Raw genomic sequence first — 18381 nt, forward strand, 5'->3', positions numbered from 1 at the left:
TTGAATCTCTCAATCTCACTGCACAGGCTCAAACTGAACTTCAGTCTATTCAGAAGCACATGTCCAAATGTGACTGCATTCTGATGTCATCTTTGTGGGGATGAAGCTACTTACAATGATCCACCAAACTAATCTAGTAATTGAAGCATGCAATGCTACGCTTGATGTTGAGAGGGATAACATTGAAAGTCTTATCAATGAGATTCAACAGATTCATGACAATGGGATGCGATTCTGACTGAGTCCAAATTAGTAGCACAGAATATTGCCATTTCATCTGAGTTCTCCACCAATCGCAACTTACCTACCAAATCCGATGCCAAGTAGCATTATAGGGTCAATGTCTTCCTTGTCATCATTGACTCTATTCAATCAGGTCTTACACGTCAGTTTGAGTCACTGCAACTAATTTGTACCCTTCTTTGGCAGTTCAACAGACTGATAATGAAGATCTACTTTCTGCAGCTGAACAATTTCAGCAACAACAAAGAAATCTCAAAAGATCTCAGTGACGAGGTCATCTTCCTCAGACGAATATATTCCATGAACTTTAAATTGGATTGCAAGACAAAGGAATTGCTTCAAGAAATATTTGAACTTGGACTCTCTGGGGTGTTTCCTAATATCACAATTGTATTGCATATTTTTGTCAGTTTGCCTGCATCAGTGGCTTGAGTTGAATGCACCTTCAACATGTTGAGGCAGGTAAAGAACTATCACCGTCCAACTGTCGGACAAGAGTGTTTGAATGGGCTCGCCATGCTTAATATCCACTGTGGCACTGCACAAAAGCTAGCTTTTCCCTCAATAATTAGTGCATTTGCACAGAAAAAGGCTAGAAAAGCATTTGTTAAATAAAAAAATATTCAAATTACGTCTCACTCTTTTTTTGGTGCCTTATTTTGTTTTCATGTTGTCATTTTTAATTTTTTATTATGGCTAGGGGCCTCAAAAGCTGGAAGTGGCCCAGGCCTCTCTGGACCTCTGAAAGGGCCTGCTAATTAGCCCCTTCTGTCGGTTCTCTGACCATGGAACCAATCCTTCTATGGCTTTGGAGGAGCGTGTGTGCTCCCTTCCAGCCGTGGGGTGGTCCATGTACAACAGTGCTGAGTGAATTGGACCTTTTGGCCAACAATTCTTTCTCGGGCTGATGCCAGAGATCCCCTGACAACTCATCTCCCACTTTGCAATTTACATCCCCCTGTTACCTCATGCCCCAACTGCCTTGGTCTGTCCCACTGACTGGTTTCCTCCCCACTGGCTTTGCTCTGTGAAGTGTGTGTGTGGAAGGGGGGTGGTGGTGCGGGGGGTGGATACACATTGTATCTGAGCTGTCCAGCCCGTGTTCTTTCTGTGCCTGCCTGGACTAGCTGCCTCACTCAGCTCAGCTGGCTCTTCTCCCTCTTGAGGCTTTGTGTTAGGAGGGTGAATGTCAGCCTTTGCATTAAAGGAGATGATCCCTTTACCCCTTCAGCTTGGGCTATGCTTATAGACCCTGTGCATCTATTATACTAAAACCTACATCAATATCCCAAGCCTGGCTTCTAGCTCCCCTGGTTGGTAAGAGATGAGTACTACATTCTGCACTTGGAAGAAGGGAGAGCTTTCCTTAGCAATGATCTTTCCAGCTGGGTACATCACTGGAGGAAATACCCTGTGTTCCTAGAAGAGCTAGTTTTGTTTTCTGGGGATGCACATAATTTGTCAGCAAAGCAGCCACTAAGTGATCACCTAACACAATGGGGGACCCATTGCATGGGCCTCACACCCAGCTGGGTTCATAGGACGGTGCCTGTGCATGCAGAGCATGCCCCTGGGGGAGAACAGCATTATGTTTTTTTATAAGCAGTGTGGTGTGTCAAGATCTGCCCAGAATAACATGGGAAATATCTGATCAGTAACGTCTTTTCTTTAAAAAAAAAAAATCTATATAATAAACCTGCAGCTTTAACAAGGGAGGAGCCAGTTTCCATGGTAAATAAGTAACAACAGACTTGGAGGCCAACTGTGTGTTGTGAGCTGGCAGATCTTCAGCGACATCTTTGAGAAATGCACTATGGTTTTATCTGTGGTTTTCTTTCTTTATTTATTTATTGAGTCACACTTTGTAACAGATTTCCCTGAACTCGGAGACTAAATACCTAGCAAACATCACCAGCAGACTGCAATCAGTGATTGGTTTAGATTCAATTAACTGTGGATGTTAATTTTCTTTCTTTCTTTTTGTCTCTCTGCCTTTCTTGTTCTGGCCTTCGATAAAATCTTGATACAGATGGTTAATGTCTGAATTTTCAGTGTGGACACTGCCTAATCCATTCAAATTGTCTCTTGGGTGGAGGCTTTTCTGAGCCACAGTTAGTGAAAACTGCTATATAAAGCATGTGCATGAAGTTGTTGTTTTGTTGTTCTTGTACTAGGGGTTGTCAGAACTGTGCAACATGACAGAGCTTCATGAAGCTGTAGCTCTGGGCGATTACGATTTAGTGAATAAGCTTCTGAAAAAAGGGCTTTTTGATGTGAATTACAAAGATACGGATTGGAATGACAGGACACCACTGCACTGGGCTGCTGCTAAAGGTAAGGAGGCCCTGTACTCAATAGCCCATGTACATGCTGACATTGACGTTATAGAAGATAGTGCAGCTTATTATTATATTACACTATGCAGCAGAGGTGCTGGAACTTGGGATGCTGGGGGTGCTGCCGCACCCCCTGGCTTGAAGTAGTTTCCATCATATACAGGGTTTACAGTTTGGTTCAATGACTCTGCACCCCCACTATACAAATTGTTCCAGCACCACTGCTGTGCAGGCTGTTAATGGGGTTATGCAGCATACCGATAATTACACTGAGAGGTTCTGATTCTGCTGTCCTTGCCCAAACAGACAAAATATTGAATTAAAAGGGAATTTTGCCTTTTTAAAGAACATGTGGGATTGGACCCCAAATGATCATTTCTTGTTTATATGAAGTTTGATTATTTTAAAGGGATAATGTGTAATTTTTACACACTTTGTGTATATATAAGGGCCCTATTTCTTTCATCACTTTGATTTCACACTGGAATAAGAAAAGGAGTACTAGTGGCACCTTAGAGACTAACCAATTTATTTGAGCATAAGCTTATGCTCAAATAAATTGCCTAGTCTCTAAGGTGCCACTAGTACTCCTTTTCTTTTTGCGAATACAGACTAACACGGCTGCTACTCTGAAACACTGGAATAGCTGCATTGACTTGAGTGGAGTTATTCCTGATTTACACCTGTGTGAAGGGGGAATCAATGTGTAGACACAATTGGCATTTAGGAAAAACAGATTGAGCACGGTAACTACACAGTGGTTTAAAATCCTCCCACCTTTATTTTTAGTGTTGAATCTTTCAAATCAGCAATGCAGGACCAGATCCTGCCTGCAGCTGACGTTTGGTGTTTTAGCATCAGAACTATTTATTAAGGTCCAACCAGGTCCGACCCCTAGAAGGCAGTGGGTAGAACTGTGCGGATGTAACAAAGGACTTAATTTTAAAGAAAATGGTTTGTATGGGGGTCACTGAGAGCTTAATTTAGCCTGCAGAATCTTAGGTGATAGTGCATGAGAAAGAAAGAATCCAGCTTGACCCTCAGATCCCAGGTTGAATTTCCAGGGCAATTAGTGAGGGGGGAAACAAACATCTTTTTACTTGCACAGGAACTGAAATCACCAGACAGGATTAGACCCAAAGGCCATCCAGTCCAGTATTCTGTCTCTGACAGTGACCAGTACCAGATGCTTCAGAGGAAAGTGAAAGAACCTCTCAGTAGGCAGATGTGGGATAATCTGCCCCCCACATCTGTCTCATGCTGATCTCTAATAGTTAGAGATTGGCTTAAACCAGAGGTGGGCAAACTACGGCCCGCAGGCCACATCCGGCCCATAGGACCGTCCTGCCCCACAGCGAAGCTGCCGCGTTGGCAGCGCTCTGGCTCCAGCTGGGTGGAGGGGCTGTGAGCTCCTGCCACTCTGAGCAGCATGGTAAGGGAGCTGGGGGGTGGAGGGCGTTTGGATAAGGGGCAGGGAGTCCCAGGGACAGTCAGGGGACAGGGAGCAGGGGGGTGGGGGTTGGATGGGTTGGGGATTCTGCGGGGGACGGTCAGGGGATGGGGAACAGGGGGGGTTGGATAGGCATGGGAGTTCCGGGGGGCCTGTGAGGGGGCGGGGGTGTGGACAGGGGCCAGGGCAGTCAGGGAGTGGGGAGGATTGGATAAGGGGGAGGTCCCAGGGGGGCAGTTAGGGGCGGGGGGTCCCAGGAGGGGGTGGTCAGGAGACAAGGAGCAGCGGGGGGTTGGATGGGTCAGGGGTTCTGATGAGGGCAGTCATGGGGTGGGAGGTGGGAGGGGGCGGATGGGGGTGGGGGCCAGGCTGTTTGGGGAGGCACAGCCTTCCCTACCCGGCCCTCCGTACAGTTTTGCAACCCCGATGTGGCCCTCGGGCCAAAAAGTTTGCCCACCCCTGGCTTAAATCCTGAACACATTTTATTCACCAAGTACATGTGGTCTGTAGGGCACTGAGACACAAGAAACAGACCATCTCACTACCATTTGAATCACTTTGCCATCCTTTGGGGTAGAGCCGCATTATAATGCATTAACATTTGTAAAGAGCTTTGAGATCCTTGAGGATCCTATAGAAGGACAAATAAATTCTTACCTTATTCGGTGACTTTTGTTGTTTCAATCATTATTAATTCATTTTTCATTGCCGCTGGACTTTCCCCTGAGATGTTGTTCCCAGAAGGGATGAAATGAAATACCACACATTCAGAATAAATAATTATCTTATTACGGGAGCTATGAGCCTGATCTAAAGCCCTTTGAAATCCAGGTAAAAGGCTTCCCTTGACTTCAGTGGCCCTTGGATCAGTGACCCTTGGCCCTTATAAAAGTTAGGAAGCTTGGGGAAGTGCTAACAAAGACTTATGCAAGGGGTGATAAGATTAAACGTACATTAATTGGTGTGCACTAAAAATACGCTGCACAAAAGCAGTGACAAGTTCGGGTTGCTCGAAGCACCCTCGGTCCCAGTTCATGTGATATCCCTTTGTAAGACACGTAATGAGTTTTCTCTCTGCTGGTAACTCCCTAATTACCTGCCTAAGAGCCTTACAAGTGATGTGCAGAGAGTGCCAGCTGGCAGTGGCATCCATCAGTGTGGTCTCTAGTTTATGACAGGTTTCAGAGTAGCAGCCGTGTTAGTCTGTATTCGCAAAAAGAAAAGGAGTCCTTGTGGCACCTTAGAAATTGGTTAGTCTCTAAGGTGCCACAAGTACTCCTTTTCTCTAGTTTATGTAAGCGATGCCTACTCCACGTGGGACTCTGTTCCCCTCTAGTGGTGGCTAGAGCAGCTAGAGACTGATAAGCTCTATGGCTACCTCCTTGGCTCCGAGAGCTGGGTCTTTTAGCTCAGGCAGTAGATCCTTATGTATTAAGATCCAGAGGTCTGATCCCTGCTGCTGACAACCCACCCTGGAGCATCAGTGTTACACTTACATTCTAAGGGCCGGATCCTGCAAGTTGCTGAGCATCTCCTGCAGTTACCTAGTGCCTGCAACTCCCATTAACTTCAGCAGGGAATGACGGCACCCAGCACCTTGCCGGGGATGCTCAGTACACTGCAGGATTGGGACCTAAATTAGAAGATGTGGTGATATGAAACCCTGGGATTGGGGGTGGCTGAGGAGGACAAGTGATGAAAGGTTAAATGAAGGGTGGGAAACAAAGCCATATATCACACTGTGGTAGGTTAATGATAGTTGGGTATAAAAGGTATGAGTTAAGTTATTGATATTGGGCTGATTCTCAGCTAATGTAAACTGGCATAGCTCCATTGACTTCAATAGAGGCTCCGAGCCATTGTGTATTGTGTCACAGTAGTATACACAATGCTAACCCCCTGCAACCAGCACACAAAATCTAAACACCATACAGCCAGCTCTTCAAAGCATTAAATATAAATATCAAATGTACATTTTCCCTCAATATTTTGTACTGACCTGGATGAATAGTTTCACACTCTGTGCAGACCAGGACTGTGCTTTGTATTAATGTCCGAACTCAGCCAGGTTTTCTCCCTCTCCCTCAGCATTTCAGGGAAATAAATCATGTGTAAGCGTGGATGGAATACAAAGCTGAGAACAAGCTGGAAGGACAGGTTTTTGCACAGAAAAATCTGTATCTTTCCAACTCCCACCCAAGCCTCCCTCCCTCCCCAAACTAAAAAAATCTGTGAGTCAAATTCTGAGGTCTTTACTCTGTTCTTACTCAGCCTTCAGTCTGGCAAAACTCCCTTTGGAATCAATGGTATAACGAGTAAGGACCTAAGTATTTATCTCTATGCTAGATCCATATTTGGTAGGCTTCGCAGACTTGCACTTCTGTCCCCCATAACCTGTCTCCAATGTCTTTTTGCCTTCCTCGTTGCGTTTCAGTGCCCTGTCTCCTCTCCATTTCACTTTTTTCTCTTCCTCTCGCTTGTCTGTCTTTGTGTAGCATCTCTCTGCACTGCTTTCTGGTCAGCCTTTAGGGAATTCTAGGAATTGAGTGAAACTCTCTGCAGTTTCTTTCTTCCCATGATCACAGCTGCAGAGGATATTGCTGAGAGATGTAGTTTCTTCTGTGATTGACTAATGTCACCTGGGATGGATGAAGGCTCAGTGAAATATAAAGAGTTAATGACTACAGTACTGTGGTCTGTGGTTAAATATTCTGCAGTTGAGCAGGGTCCCGACTGGGAGGCAAGTTAACATGGCACAGAGGTGGTATCTAAGGGCTATTATGGGTGAATTCTGAACTTGGTGTTTTACTTATCTGGGCTGCTGTGTTTGTTCTACTGAGCTGATCAAAACCATGTGTGTATCTCCAGGTAAGGCCATAGAACGTGGGCGTCCTTTCAGAAGGTTTCAGAGTAACAGCCGTGTTAGTCTGTATTTGCAAAAAGAAGTACTCCTTTTCTTTCAGAAGGTAAGTCTCAAAGGGTATATTTACACAACAGAAAAAAAATGCGTCAGTGAATCTCAGAGCTGAGATCAACTGGCTCAGGGTGCCGGGGCTTGTGCTGTGATGTTAAACAGAGCAGTGCAGCTGGTTGGACTTGGGCTGGAGCATGGACTCCCAGACCCTCCCTCCTTGCTGGGTTCCAGAGCCCAAGCTCCAGCCCGAATCTGAATGTCTCCACTGCTATTTTTAGCCTCACAGTTGACCCAGGCCAGCCACGGCTGTGCCATGGTTCATTTATCCCTGTGTAGAGATACCCTGACACTCTTTGCTGAGGGTCTTTTTTTGTACCCTGATTGGCTTATCCATCTCCCAGGCCATGAGGTCTGGACAAAGAGACTGGGGCTCTGGTTATTTTTAAAAAGTTATTAAACATATAGATTTTAATTATGCTCATGTGAGTCCCTAATGATTTTAAAAAAATATCCCTACCCTAAAAAGAAAATCACAGGACTCAGATTTGCAAGTGCTGGAAACGCGGCTATGACCAATCCACAGCCATAACCCATGGCCATCTTGGTCCCCAGCTGAAGCTCGTACACTTGGCACTGCATTCATAGCGGATGACGTCCAGCTGCTGAGATTTGAATTCCTGTAGCCCAGATGCTTGAGGTTAAGCACTGCCTAACTAGAGGGAGTATGTAATATACCGTATACCATATGTGTGGCTATGAACCTCAGTACCATTGTCTGGATGGAAGGTCAGACCTAATCAGCTGATTGTGGCTATTTTCTGTCTACAGAGGGTAAAAGACCCAACACTAGTTCAGCTAGCAGAGCATCGGCACAAGTGGTAGAGGCTTGTGTGTGTTGGAACCGGAGTTCCTAAGTATGTGCCGTTTAGCTGGTGACGTCACTGCAGCGCTGCTTGTCTGTGGACACAGATTCTTTACACTGCCATATAGTTTATAGAACATCTTGAATATTTCACCTTTGAACCATTTTTTTTCTCCCTGTGTTTTCTGCATATCTACAAGGACAATCGGAGATGGTAAAGCTACTTGTGCAGCATGGCGCTCGCCTTTGCTTGAGAACTGATGTGGGTTGGACTCCAGCTCATTTTGCTGCTGAGTCAGGAAGACTGGGCGTTCTAAGGACTCTTCATTTTTTGCATGCCGCCATCGATACAGCAGATCTCTATGGGGACACTCCGAAAAGGATTGCAGAAATCTACGGACACAAAGACTGCGTGAAGTTCTTAGAAATGTGAGTATTGAGTTCTGCAAACAGCTGCAGTAAATGAAGTGGAAGCCAGTGAAGGTGAAATTCATTCCTGTACAGAGGGCCTACGCAATGGCCTATGCACGACTTGCATTTCAACCTAAACCCTATGTAAGCCCTAGGGTTTAAGTGGCATATAAATGTGCTTAGGCTTTCTGCTGGGCTTCTGGACCAGCCTGAGCAAATGGAAAGAACTTTGTTGATTTCAGTGAATCCACAGAGCCAATTATCTTAAGTGCTGCCTCTGAACAGCACTTCATCATTTTCCATCTTTTCAAAGTGTTCTGGCTATAGGTCCAGATCTCCAAAAGAGCTAAGCACCCAGGAGCTCCCCTTAAGGCACATAAATAAGTGGCTTGAATTTTAAATGTTCAATGACTACTTAAGCTCTGAAATGAAGTGGCCAGATTTTCAAGAGAGAATAAACAGGAGCTTCTGAGTACCAAGCCCTCGTGAAAATCTGGCCGCTTCACAGAGGTGTTTACAGGGGAGCTGAGCTCTTCAGAAAACTCTGGGTATGTCTCCAGTGCAATAAAACACCCGCGGCTTGCCTGTGTCAGCTGACGCGGGCTTGCAGGGCAATTACATTGCAATGTAGACGTCCAGGCTCAGGATGGAGCCCACAGTCTGGGTTCCCGAGAGAGGGAGCGTCCCAAAGCCCGGTCTCCTCCCTGAGCCCAAACCTCTGCCTTGCAATTTTATAGCCCCGCAGCTTGAGCCCGCATCAGCTGACACAGGCCCGCTGAGGGGGCTGCATTGCAGTGGAGACATATGCCCAGTTCCCACGTCTCGGCTGACGAGCTACCGCTGTATCCGGGCTCTACCATGGGAGAAATAGACAGCAGCCTAACCGGCTCTCCTCACTTGCGGCTGTCACTGCTACCCGGTTTCCCTGCGAGTGAAGAGTAGGACTGGGGGGGGGGGGGGGGTATGTTTCTTTTCCAACACAGCAGAACACTCCAGGCTGCACAATTTGCACAGACCCGTTCCAGCCAGGGGCGGCCAGTTGTATACACTCGTGGTGCCCGGGCTCCAGCAGTGTTCAGGGCCCGGCTCCACCAATGTCTGGGGCTGGGTCTCTCCCCCGGCCCCGCCTGCCGCCGCCCCCCGCGTGTCCCCCGGCCCCCACTTGCTGCCCCCGCTCGCCTCCCCTGGCCCCAGCGCCTGCAGCTCACGCGGACTCTGCTCTGCCGGCTGCCCGCATCAACTGCTGCCGCAGGGTCCTAGTGCACCCCTTTCACTCATGTTGCCCTTACCCTGCCCTTCCGCCCTAGCCCTGAGCCTCTCCAACGCCCCAGAGCCCTCATCCCCCCGCACCCTAATCCTCTGCCCCAGCCGTGAGCCCCCTCCCACACCCCAAACCTCTCATCCACAGCCCTCACCCCTTCCTATCCCCAAACTCCCTCCCAGAACCTGCACTCCCGCCACCCCCAAACTCCCTCTCAGAGCCTGCACCCCTCACCCCCTCCTACACCCCCACCCCCGAGCCTGCACCCAAACGCCGTTCCAGAGCCTGCACCCCTCACCCCCTCCTGTGCCCCCACCCCTTGCCCTAGCCCAGAGCCTACACCTAAACTCCATCCCAGAGCCTGCACCCCTCATCCCCTCCTGCACCCCCACCGCCTGCCCCAGCCCGGAGCCTACACCCAGCACCCAAACTCCATCCCAGAGCCTGCACCCCAGACCCCCTCCCCCACCCAAACTCCCTTCCAGAGCCTGCCCCCCTCAGCCCCTCCTGCACCCCCACCCCCTGTCCCAGCCCAGAGCCTACACCCAGCACCCAAACTCCCTCCCAGAGCCTTAGGCAGGTGGGGGGCAGAGTTTGGGGGGGGGCGGGTTCTGGGCACTACCAAAATTTCTACAAACCTGCCACCCCTAAGGTTCCAGCTTTCTGGGTCTAAACCCAAGAAATCCCAGCTGCTGCCTTGGAAGGTAGAAGGGAGAGTTAACTCATGTATGGAGCTGGCCAAAGAGTCACAATTCAATTCTGCAAAGACTTTTGAGATGTCGAAGTTTTGTGTCTTTCCAAATTTCCAGTGAAAAATCATTTTGTGGAAAATGTTCCAACTGGCTCTATTGTCTCATAAGTACCTCAGGCATTTATCATTGCATCTGTAAGGCTTCTTCTCACGAGCAAGTCTTTGAATTCTGAATGGGTAGCCAGGCCTCTTTTCCTTCACTCTTCACAAACATTCATGCCACTGGGATTTTGTTCCCACAGATATTTGGGGGGATTGGTTGTTCGTCATATGACTACCCATATTCACATGCAAAAAGGGGGTATTCGTGCATAAAGAGGACTACTTGTTATTCACTCTTCACCATTTGCTAGTTTTATTTTTTAAAAGCCTCAGACATCCATTGAGGAAGCTGAAGGAACACAGTGTGACTTAGGTGACGAATTGCACAGCATGACCACTGAATAGGTAAAGTGAACAGCCCTTTGGCAGAACACTGTTCATCCAAGCTAACTGGTTAATTAGAAATAACAGTTACTCTGGTAGAAATCAGGATTAGTTCACAAATAATTTGCAAAAGAAGGGATAAATCAAAGAAATTCTTTATTCAGAATAAAAACAGTTCTACTTCTAATTGCAGGCAAAAAATAATATGTTCAAGAAACATGTACACCACCACCATTGCGCTAACTACATGTAACTATGAAATTAGAGCACATGTGCTTAATTTTTTCCTGCTTAATAGTCAAATGAAAATGTACCCATTCAAATTTAGCCAGATCTGTCAAGTCAGTATACTATTATGTAATGTTGAAAGTTTTCACTGTTTCTCACCTTTTGGAATACAAATCTTTTACGCTGTTAAAAGCTATCATTTAGAATTACACATGTGATTTCCACACTCAACTGACCGAACGGGCCATTTGTATGTTTGGTTTGCTGACCATTTGTGTTTCCTTGTGGAACTGTGGTAACTGCACATGCAAATTATGCACATGCAAATTTTATGTAAGCTCTTCTAGAACAGGAGGTCAGATGCTCAGCTGGTGAAAGTTAGTGTTGACTTCAATGGAGTTATGTCGATTTACACTAGCTGCTGGAAATGGGCCATGATTCTAACTGAGATCTGAGCAAAAAAATTTCTATGACTTTACTAGCTTAGTTAGATCTCAGAGATCCAAATACAACTGTATTTGGAATAGCTGATTTCACCCAAATTGTATCCCAAAATGAGATGAAGAGCCAGTGATACCACTACTAAAGGGAGGATATGTATCTGGCTATCGCAGACCGCTGGTCTGTTCCAATAGTGCAGGTTCCATGTTGTGAAACTAGCTGCCAAACTTTCTGATCCGATTTTCAGGTACACTAAGGGCCCTTTCCACTCCAGAGTGGCGTAAAGGGGACTTAGCATAAATGAAAGTGAGGCACTCCATATTTAATTCAGTTTACCGTAGTAAAATTTGTAATAAACGACACCATTATTAATAGTCACAGCACATTAACATGAGTTATGAAGCAAAGTAACATATCATGTAACACCCAGGAATCTTCCGATAAATAAATCATGTTACGATGGCAAAAACAATTCTGAAACAAAATGTTTTTAAAAATAAAACCCTTTGGGCTAGATCACATGCTGGTGATTAAGGACAGATAATGGAGCTGATGAGTGCCAAGGCCTTCTCTGGTGATGTAACATCCACCCTCTTAAGCTGGAGTATGGGGTGACAACAGCAACTGCAGCTTCAGCTCCAGTTTCGTGAGACAGCCAGGCAGCTGAAGCAGACCCCAGGCAGTTTTAATGCAAGTCCTGAGAACCAGCTACATTTCACCGCTGTGAGGGGAAAACCCAGGCCTAGATTTTTGATTAAATACATATTTTAAAAGAGAAATTTACTTTCCAATTCACAGCCCATCAGTTTGTCCTCTGCTCCCTCTCTTGCTCTCAGGAACCGCAGCGTTCTCTCCCTGACTCAGCCCTCTGGTCAGGTGTGACGATGCGGCCTGTGGGAGCCAGCTGAGGTCACTCAATCAGGGTGAACTGCAAACAGAATGGGGCAGACAAACCCCAAACGCTGGTGGATATTCCAATACTTAGGTTTAACAACCCAGCACAAAACAGCTTCTATAGCACCTCCCTGGTTACTCAGAAGTCCAAATAATGCAGTTCCCTTAAAGTCCCCAGCCTCAGGCCTCCATCCAGACACACGTGTCAGATATGATAATGATTACTGAAAATCTTATCATATTCAAGAAAAGGTTCTCCTGATCCCAAAGGACCAAGCCCCAGACCCAAGTTAAATGATAACTTAGATTTTACCCAAATACATGCTTATAGCCAATTCTTATTAACTAAACTAAAATTTATTTAAAAAGAAAAGAGTGTTGGTTAAAAGATCAATACACAGACAGACTTGAATTCAATTCTTGAGGTTCAGATACATAGCAGAGAGGAGTCTGTAGTTGCCAAAACTCTTTTTAGAAATAGTCCATAGGTTATAGTCCAATGTCCATAGTCAGGGTGACTCCAGTCAGTGACTTGGGATCTCAATCCTTATGGCTCAGGGTTTCCCCTTCTTGAAACCCAAAGCAGATCTGAAATGAAGAAGGATCGTGTCCCAGGGTTTTTATACATTTCTAGCAGCCTTTTGGCCAGAGAAAACGATAGGCTTAACTTTCCTTCTCCTAAACATCATGGCAATTAGCACAGGGTAATTTATCCTGTAAACAGTTCAGATACAGGTTACCACAACCTTCAAAGAGACATATAGACAATAATACTATTTCACTCAAGAGTCTTCCTGAATATTAATATTCCTTTTTTGATCTTTGAATCAAGACTTGTTTGAATTAAATCATAAGACCTTAGCAAACATCTACCCTTTTATCTCTAACAATGCAGGCTTGCATTTCAAAACTCTATTCATTTACATATCTTCCTAACAAGTCTTTAAAGTTCTTCCATGGGTCAGGTCAGTATGTGAGTTAACTAACTCTTTCTGGCCCTATGTCACCTTTCAATGAGATATTATATTACACTCATAACGTCACACCGGGTCACTAGTGTGGTTTCCCCTTAGGTTCCTGCTCTCCAGCTATCTCAGGCAGTCTTCTGCTTCACGGCCTCACAGTGCCACTCCCACTGTGGCTGGCAGGGGGACATGGGCCCACCCCCTACTCTGGGTTCCAGCTCATGGACCCTCTACACAGCAGCTAAGATCCATTCCCTGCACTTTGCTGCCTTTCCCTGAGCTGCTTCCATACTTCTTGGCTTTCCGTACTCCTTTGGATTTGCCAGTTTCCCTCCTCCCTGGGAATAACTCAACCCAAACACTCCTCCTTTCCCACAGGGAGCAACTGCATCTTTCCCCTTGTTGCCCCCTCTGCTTCCAGTTTCCTGGTCTTTTGTAGCAGCCCTGCCTGTCTCTTGCAGGTGAGCTTCTCTCTAGTTAGCTGCCTCCAGCCTAAAGCTCCCCTGTTTGCAGCCTAATTAGCTGATTGGGCCCTCCTGACCTAACCCATCTCTTGCAGGGCCAGTGTGGGGTCCACACCCCATCACAGAAAGACATTATGCTTTTCACTTCTTGAATGTGGGCCTTTGTGCTGCGGCTCTTGAAACTGGCTTACCTGTTTTGCATGTGCCAGGTGTGACTCCAGAGAGAAGACGAGGAGGAGGGGAGAAATGATGAATGTGGCAAAAGCCACAGGAAATCCAATGCCACGGAAAAGAAAAACAAATTTGTCTCCAAGATCAAGTCTTTCATAGTGTTATTTTTGGAGAGACTGGGAACAGAATAATTACACTGCATTTTGTAGATGTCACAGAAGAAAGGGATGCAGTTGACTAAGGATAAAAACACAGGCATAAGGCACCACCAGGCTATCAGCTTGGAGATTCTCAGGTGTAGGTGGATGAAGAAAGGGAGCTGAAATCTCCAATTCTGACATGGTAAATGACATATAAACAGGCCACCAACCTGAGGATGGGAGACCTTCAAAATCAGCTGACAGCTGTGAATGCTCGCTACACTTTGTTCCTAGGATAGAAGCTAGCAGAGAATGCCATATAGAAAACCCTTAGCATTGCTGTGCACAAGAAGCAAAACCTGGAGATCCCCAGAATGGTCAAGATCTTATCATCTGAGTTCAGGCCTCTCTTTTTTGACTGCCACAATGAATTTACCCAAAAGCCAACAACTGCCTCGCCTCTTAGGAATGCCAGGAAACTGACAGCAGATGGGGGAAAATTAGAGCTTTGGGAACATTACAACTGTTGCTTCCCATTGTTTAAGATGTACACAAGTTTTATCCCAGAGGTCAAAGGTCTCCATGCAGTGCTGTGTTAGAATCTGGGCAAGAGATGCACTGCCCTTCTCTCTGTAGGTCACACATTCAAAACATGGCTTAATATATATACTTAAATGGAATTGTTCCTGCTATACTAGGCATGTAAATGTGAGATGTATTCTGTTACCGAGGGTCAGTGTCACTCCCTGATATTTGCCTGTCGTGTGGAGAGTGGTGTACAGAGTTAAAAACAATGCTTGTGTCAGAGGCCTGGAGTTTTTTCAAGAACAATAAAAACACAATTTACATCAGTTTTGGTCTGCAGCAGAAATTCCCCATCTTGGGTTCTTTTACACCCACTTTGCACCGGTGCCAACGGCTAACCAAGGTGCAAGGAAGCAGAGAACCTGGCTCTCTAGTGTGTATCCATCTCATTTTCAGAGTGCTTAATGTTGAAGCCATATTTGCTGTTCTAGGAGGCCCCTTCATGGTCAAGTTGTCTTCTATCAACCCTGATGGGGCCCCATCCAGAATGGTGTCCAGAATCCACAGTACCTCTTGAAATCAAGGAGAGCTGCAATCATCAGCAAATGTCAGGAGTTGGCCCTTATTATTCTCAGTCTTTTGTTATGTATCTAGGCTTTGTCCATGGAAAATCATCAATCCTTTTCTTAAAGATGGATTAATGGTTTAACCGTCAGGTCTAAACTCTCAGGAACTTAAAGGATACTTCCTGCAGGGTAGAGGTAGCTCTTCAATAGCCTCAGTTATTGTGATTGCCAGGAAAATTATATCAGATACAATAGCCTTACCTCCATTTTGAACATTACAACTATTGGCCTTCATTCTTGAAGATGTACAGAAGTTTTGTCCCAGAAGAACCACTTTCCTTGCCAAGTTTGGCTATTGGAGTCTGGTTGACATATGCACTACCTTGTGTCTGCATCCCATATACACACAACTTTGAATAGTTGAACAAAATAAAACAAGTGGATATGTTTCTCTTCCTAATTAATCACCTGATTAATGAGGAATGTACATGGCAAGAATATCCTCTTCATGAGTATCAGTGTTACTCATGGATATTTGCACTTTCATCCAAAGAGCAATGCACAGAAATAAAATATATGTTTAAATCTTCTTGTAGATGGACTGATGTTCATGACAGTGCAATAAAGCTAAATGTAAGAAATGCCAGAGATCCTGCCTGCATACTATAGTAATTTTTCTTTAATTTTCTAGCTTAAAATGTGAACTTCTACAACACAGCTTTATTTTTATAGCATCTTTCATGCAAACTTTCATGCAATGTTATACAGAGTTGCATTAGTGAATAAAGCAGAACAATATATTTCTAGGAAGATGTGGGCTTGAGTTGCCAAGTTCAGATTTGGATTTGGATGCAAAATTAAGTTTAGGGTTGTTAAATTAGGGTTTGGTTCAGACCACTTTAGAGACACCACCAGCTGCAAAGTTAGATTGGGACTGAAACTTCTTCAGATTTTCTTGCTGTTCTGATCTGGTGTTTTGGTTCTGAACCATCTCTAATTCTACATAATAAGCAATAGCAGAAAGAGTGCAAATGAAGAGGCTTAGGCTCGTTATTTTTAACTGAATTTTTGTGTATGACCAGTTTGCAATGTTTTAGTTTGTTTCATGACTGGAAAGTCCACAGCAGTCCTACAAGCGTGGTCGGACTGTGCAGTGTGCAATGGTTAAGGCAACGTTTTTTCTTTCTTCTGTAGAGCTGAGGTGGAGTGCAGGGACTACCGTTTGGTGGCAGGATTGAAAGGGATTCAGCTGGACCAGACAGATGAAGACTGGGAACTCAAGAAAGAAGAGCTTGAGAAAAATACACCCTGTGTTCAAGCAAAATCTACACTCTCTACTCAAAAGAAAAACAGAGGAAAGAATGTGAAACAGTAGAGTCTTCAGATTCCTTTGAACTAGGGAAAGTCATAGAGAGCTAGTCAAAGACACTAACAGACCCCAGATACATCTGGAGTATGAAACATACACTAAGTGCTTGTCTACATGGTGCTTTAGTCCATGTCAGAGGGGTAAATTTTAGTCTGCACTAGCATGCTGCGTGCTAACTGGCTTGTGTGTGCCCTGCTGTCATACTCCGAAATTCTCTAGTGTGCATTACCGTAGCCCTGTTCTAGACAAGCCTATGTTAATGTGGGAACTTTTAGTATATGCCAGTAGGGTCCACGTAGGTCAGTTAGTGCATGACACACTAGTGGGGACTAAAATTGACACCCCTCTGGTGTGAATTAAAGAACTGTGTAGAGAAGACCTAAGAGAAAAAGCATATGGTCTGTGTGGTGGGTTGTACATATGGCTATTAATGGGAAATGGCTAGAAGTAGTGGATCTAGCTATTGTGACAAAGTCAGTCCTGACAGACAGAGTGGTAGAGGGCAGACATATCAATCCTTGAATGGAAAAATTCAAAACAAAAACTTTGTTTTGTTTTAATTTGAAAAAAAAATCACTTTTTCCTTTTCTCCCCTGGGAACACTTTCTCACTCTTTCTTCTCCCCTTCCTGTTTTCCAGTGGGGGAAAAAAGTTAAACTGTTTTTTACTTACTGAAATTAAAAGAAAAGAGAGCCCCTACTCAAAAGAGTTTGCAATCTATTAACTTTTACTTCAGTCCAGCATTGTCAATTTACACCTGTTGGCCCCTGAGTCATAAGCTGTCTCAGAGCAAAAAATATTCCATATATATATATATATATATATATACACACACACACACACACACACACACAGTTCACAGATCTCAGCAATCCCTTAACATCTTTGAAGTACAATACAACTTTATTTGGTACACAAACAGCATCCTGAAATGCTTTACAGAGTTAATAACACAATGCCATAAATAATAGCAGAGTGGGACAGCATTGAAGAGAGATATTTTTCAGCTCAGATATGAAAAGAGATGAAGGCCACTGCTAGAGGCAGGGGATCCATCTAATCAAGCTAGCACTAGTGTGTTCCAGTATTCCTATGCTGCATAAACCTCTACATGTAATTGATTTGACTGGAGTAACCCCTTCTAATAACTACACTGATAATAATTGTCATAAATATAAAGGGAAGGGTAAACCCCTTTAAAATCCCTCCTGGCCAGAGGAAAAATCCTCTCACCTGTAAAGGGTTAAGAAGCTAAAGGTAACCTCACTGGCACCTGACCAAATGACCAATGAGGAGACAAGATACTTTCAAAAGCTGGGAGGAGGGAGAGAAACAAAGGGTCTGTGTCTGTCTGTATGCTGCTTTTGCCAGGGACAGAACAGGAATGGAGTCTTAGAACTTTTAGTAAGTAATCTAGCTAGGTATGTGTTAGATTATGATTTCTTTAAATGGCTGAGAAAAGAACTGTGCTGAATAGAATGACTATCCCTGTCTGTGTGTCTTTTTTGTAACTTAAGGTTTTGCCTAGAGGGATTCTCTATGTTTTGAATCTAATTACCCTGTAAGGTATCTACCATCCTGATTTTACAGAGGTGATTCCTTTACTTCTATTAAAAGTCTTCTTGTAAGGAAACTGAATGCTTTTTCATTGTTCTAAGATCCAAGGGTTTGGGTCTGTGCTCACCTATGCAAATTGGTGAGGATTTTTACCAAACCTTCCCCAGGAAGTGGGGTGCAAGGGTTGGGAGGATTTTGGGGGGAAGACGTGTCCAAACTACGTTTCCCAGTAAACCCAGTTAAAGTTTGGTGGTGGCAGTGGAAATTCCAAGGGCAAAGGATAAAATTAATTTGTACCTTGGGGAAGTTTTAACCTAAGCTGGTAAAAGTAAGCTTAGGAGGTTTTCATGCAGGTCCCCACATCTGTACCCTAGAGTTCAGAGTGGGGGAGGAACTGTGACAATAAT

General features: G+C 44.9%; 2 protein-coding genes across 4 annotated transcripts in view; one reads left to right on the forward strand and one right to left on the reverse strand.

Annotated features, from left to right (window-relative positions):
• Positions 1 to 6164, reverse strand: part of PLA2G7 (phospholipase A2 group VII) — a 48735-nt gene extending 42571 nt beyond the window's left edge. Inside the window, exons 1-2 of one of the 3 annotated variants that reach the window (XM_074947484.1) lie at positions 6029 to 6089; positions 4687 to 4752 (exon numbers count right to left, since the gene is read on the reverse strand). The gene's annotated coding sequence lies outside the window, so the exon portion shown is untranslated. Of the gene's footprint in view, positions 1 to 4686; positions 4753 to 6028 lie in introns of all 3 variants that reach the window. The other 2 variants (XM_074947486.1, XM_074947485.1) reach the window with 2 other exon arrangements.
• ANKRD66 (ankyrin repeat domain 66) lies at positions 2215 to 17886 on the forward strand. Its single transcript, XM_074947491.1, has 3 exons — positions 2215 to 2577; positions 8006 to 8234; positions 16243 to 17886. The coding sequence occupies exons 1-3, from the start codon at positions 2439 to 2441 to the stop codon at positions 16421 to 16423; spliced, it is 549 nt and encodes a 182-aa protein (XP_074803592.1). The 5' UTR covers positions 2215 to 2438; the 3' UTR covers positions 16424 to 17886.
• Positions 17887 to 18381: the final 495 nt, after the last annotated feature.

This window comes from Natator depressus, chromosome 3, assembly GCF_965152275.1.
Source record: "Natator depressus isolate rNatDep1 chromosome 3, rNatDep2.hap1, whole genome shotgun sequence".
In the NCBI taxonomy this organism is placed as follows: Eukaryota; Metazoa; Chordata; order Testudines; family Cheloniidae; genus Natator; species Natator depressus.